At 38.0% G+C, this 3,730-nt stretch overlaps 1 protein-coding gene across 1 annotated transcript; it reads left to right on the forward strand.

Annotated features, from left to right (window-relative positions):
• The first annotated feature begins 1,000 nt into the window (after positions 1–1,000).
• Positions 1,001–2,974, forward strand: LOC116379106 (erythroblast NAD(P)(+)--arginine ADP-ribosyltransferase-like). Its single transcript, XM_031841022.1, has 3 exons — positions 1,001–1,117; positions 1,235–1,332; positions 1,737–2,974. Exons 2-3 carry the CDS (start codon positions 1,258–1,260, stop codon positions 2,529–2,531), a joined length of 870 nt encoding a protein of 289 aa, XP_031696882.1. The 5' UTR covers positions 1,001–1,117; positions 1,235–1,257; the 3' UTR covers positions 2,532–2,974.
• Positions 2,975–3,730: the final 756 nt, after the last annotated feature.

The following is a 3,730-nucleotide window of genomic DNA, read 5'->3' on the forward strand; positions in this document are numbered from 1 at the left end:
ACTGCCCCTGCCCCCACCATTTGACAATAACTTGCTCACTTGCATATTGAGTCACATATAAGAGGTTGGGAGGCCAGTAATGTCACTGGTCAAATTCAGGTAAACTATCATCCAAAAGGGAAAAAGAATCTTCCATTTTCTGTACTTTACATGTCCAATAGTTTTATCTGTGTAGAATAACTTTCCAATCCCTCTTCAGTGTTTCCATGTTTTCTTATATTGCATAGAATAAATTTTGAAGAAATTGGCAAGAGCATGGTAAAATTAGGACGAATTGACGATCACATTATTGGAATTAACTCTAAACGCAGGTAATTAAAACCTAGACTATTTAAAAATGTAGTGTAAATTGTAATATGTAATTTAGATTGTAACAATAACCTCAATTGCAGAGTTGTGACAATTGGTACTAGTGGGGTCTAAATGATAACTATGACATATTTCAACTTTTTGACTATTCATTTTTGCTAATACTATATTACAAAACAATTTACTCAATTCTGTTGCTTTGGCATTTCAAATTCTGAATCCCCCTGAATCCAGATACTTAATATCTTGCAGTAAGTCAAATTTAGAGTTTGTCAAGGTTGTGATGAATTGAAAGATTGTTCCCTTTTGCACCTTTATTTCAGGCTCTGACTATGGCTTGCTTTGAAAACATAAAAGTATACTACTGTATAGTCCTACTTGCAACTGACATTTAAATTAAGATGGATTACATCCTGTTTCTTTGGCTCTGAGTATATTGGCGTGACTGATCTACTGTGCAAACTACCGCCAGTTGCACCTTGTAACCATAGATGGTCAAGAAATCATAGTTGAAGCTTCAAGTCTAAACACATCAGTTAGTGAGTCCACTTGAGCTGACAATGACACCATGAACGTGTCATTTGTCTGGTAAAAGTAAACCGCTCCCACGCACATTTAATCATGGCAAGTGTGAATGTGTGCAAATTGTGTGTCTTAGTGTGTCTGTGTGTGTGTGTGTGTGTGTGTGTGTGTCAGGATGTGGTATGTGGTGACCTGTCTGGAAACAGGCAGGCTTTATATACAACTCTTCACTCACAACTCTTTGTCTGGTCAAAACCTTTTATCTGAAAGGCGCTGCTGAAGACTGGTGAGTTATTTCAAAATCACACATTAAGTTTGAAGAAATTGTTTTATTTAGAATATATCAAGCCAATTTTTAAATTTTCATTGTTCATGTCTTCTGCGTATGTGTGTGTAAATTCAGAGGCTGCTTGCCTACCCGCAGAGATGGAAGGTAACATGCAGATGTTTGCTCCAATGTGTTTGCTCCTTTGCTGGATGCTGCCTGTATGCTCCATGAAGGTGAATGGTACATTGCACCCACTTAAATCGAAACTATGCGATTGAATTCTTAAAACTTGACAAATGTTAACACGGTGTGTATACATGTGCATGTCGCTCAAAGTACAACGCTCAAAGTTCTTAAATTAGCGATCAAGCACATAAACTGCAGGAAGTAATCTGGCGTGCCCCCGAAGCGCCGGAGCAGTATCTTCAGTAGTCAGAAGTAGCAGACTGATCTTCAGGGCACATAAAATGCACATTCTGTGGAAACAAAATTTCGCCTTTGGAGACAACAAATATCTGTCTATCCATTTAGTTCTTCTATATCCCGGCTTTCTCCGCAGACACTCATGTACAGTGGTACAACAACCTGCATCTAATTCTTGAACTTTCCTGTCATTTTGTTCATCCCTCCCCTCTAGATCAGTTTTATCGTCAGTCTACCAGAGGCAAACCTGGGCATCCAAATGAACATGGTTGAAACGGCTGTTGATGACATGTACATTGGCTGCAACGAAACAATGACAACAATGATCAAGGACAAATACTTTAAAGAAGAGAACACTGGAAAATTTGCGGATGTCTGGAAAAGAGCACAACGTTTTGTCGAGAAGAGACTCAAAAATAGAGATAAAGGGGATGAGGCTCTAACTAAAGATCACATGCAAGCAATCTGTGTTTATACAGCTGAATATCCAAAGTTTTATGGGACGTTTAATGATGAAATCCAGAAGGGCATGAGCACATATAGAACTTCCTTCCCATTTCACTCCTTACATTTCTGGCTGACATCCGCTGTACAGATCCTCAATAATAATAAAAACTGTCACACTTCTTACCGTAGAACCCATTCTCAGTATAGTGGCAATGTCAATCAAATAATGCGGTTTGGTTTCTTTGCCTCCAGCTCTTACAAAACAACACAGTACTGCTTTGGTAAAAAGACCTGCTTTAAAATTAAAACCTGTTCAGGTGCTTTCCTGAAACATTATCCCTGTCTTGGAAAAGAAGAGCAAGAGGTGCTCATCCCTCCCTATGAGAAGTTCAAGATAATTAAGAAAACGAAGGGTCTATATGTCGAAGGTCTGGTTGACTGTGAGGTTGTCTATATCCTGGAGAGCGCAGGCGTTCACAGCAATCTGAACTGCAACGCCGCCTATGAGAGACCTATGGTTGATCAACTGGTTGAGCGGAGTGAAACCATTTTAGTCTGGTAATGCAAACTGCATTTGATGCTTCTTAAATCAACCTCATTACCACACGTCTATGCAATTTCCTTAACCCATGGTTGTTGATTTTTTTTTGCTGAAGCTTCAAGTCTGTCTTGTGAGGCCCTTTGACCTCTTCTGTTTAACCATTCAAATCAGGATTTAAGTGTGACAATTACATCAATGAGGTAGATAAATTATGCTTAATGTTCAATAAGAATAAACCAAACATCTTTATTTTTTCAATTGTCATTATTTATTGCCTCATGATCATGAACACATGCTCGCTCTTCCATGTAGGTAGTGTCCAATAGTGGTACAATAAAAAAAGTCCAAGCACAAGTTGTTGTTCTTTGAGAATTTGATCGACTGTGAATTTGCACCACTGAAGCAAAAATATCAACCGGTTTCTTGCATATTATGTGATTAATATGATTAATTATTTTAGTGTACAAGCCTGATTTATACATTTCATTCCTAAACACGTGGAAAACATTTATTGTGGCTGTTAACCGTATTTTCTGATTTATGGAGCGATGAAAAGAGATTTCTATAATTCTCTCCAAAAAAAACCTGTTGACTCTAATATGTCAACGAAATTAATCAATAATGTTTAACTGGCTTTATCCAATATTCACATTTTTGTTGTGTGTTGACATATATGGATAGATACTTTATTAATCCCACAAGGGGAAACGTGTTCACTACTGCAGCATTATGAGACAGGTAAGCAGTCAAAGTAACAGAGTAAAACATAAACGATATTGAGTATAAAAATGCACAATTTATACAATAGAAATATAATAATATTAAATTAACTAACTAAAGAGTAGTGCAACGATTTAACCAAACAAACAGTGTAACGGTGTTATAGTTTGTGAATGATTTGGCCAGAGGTGATTGTTATGCTATAGTTACGTCATCGCTAGCTGCTAAGCTAACGTACGGTAGCTAACGTTACTTAGCAGAACTGAACAACGTGTAAACAACTGTTGGATTGAGCGAGGAGTCGCTAAAAGACAGAGCGAGCTACGAGTGTTTACATGTTTAGATGTACAGCAGCTTGTACTGAATAATAAACATACAGTTAGCTTAGTTTAGCTAGTGCTATCAACAGCCAGACAACCGACAGGCTGGAGACCGGAAGTGAGACGGTACGCTTAGCGTAACACGTCATCGCGTCACCAACGTCATCGCGTCATCAACGT

This window comes from Anarrhichthys ocellatus, unplaced genomic scaffold (assembly GCF_004355925.1).
Source record: "Anarrhichthys ocellatus isolate YVR2014 unplaced genomic scaffold, GSC_Weel_1.0 scaffold3714, whole genome shotgun sequence".
NCBI lineage: Eukaryota > Metazoa > Chordata > Actinopteri > Perciformes > Anarhichadidae > Anarrhichthys > Anarrhichthys ocellatus.

Coding starts and splice junctions, on each gene's coding strand:
- LOC116379106 (XM_031841022.1), top strand. CDS start 1,258: ATGGAAGGTAACATGCAGATGTTTGCTCCAATGTGTTTGCTCCTTTGC. Junction 1,333..1,736: donor TGCCTGTATGCTCCATGAAG/GTGAATGGTACA, acceptor CCTCCCCTCTAG/ATCAGTTTTATCGTCAGTCT.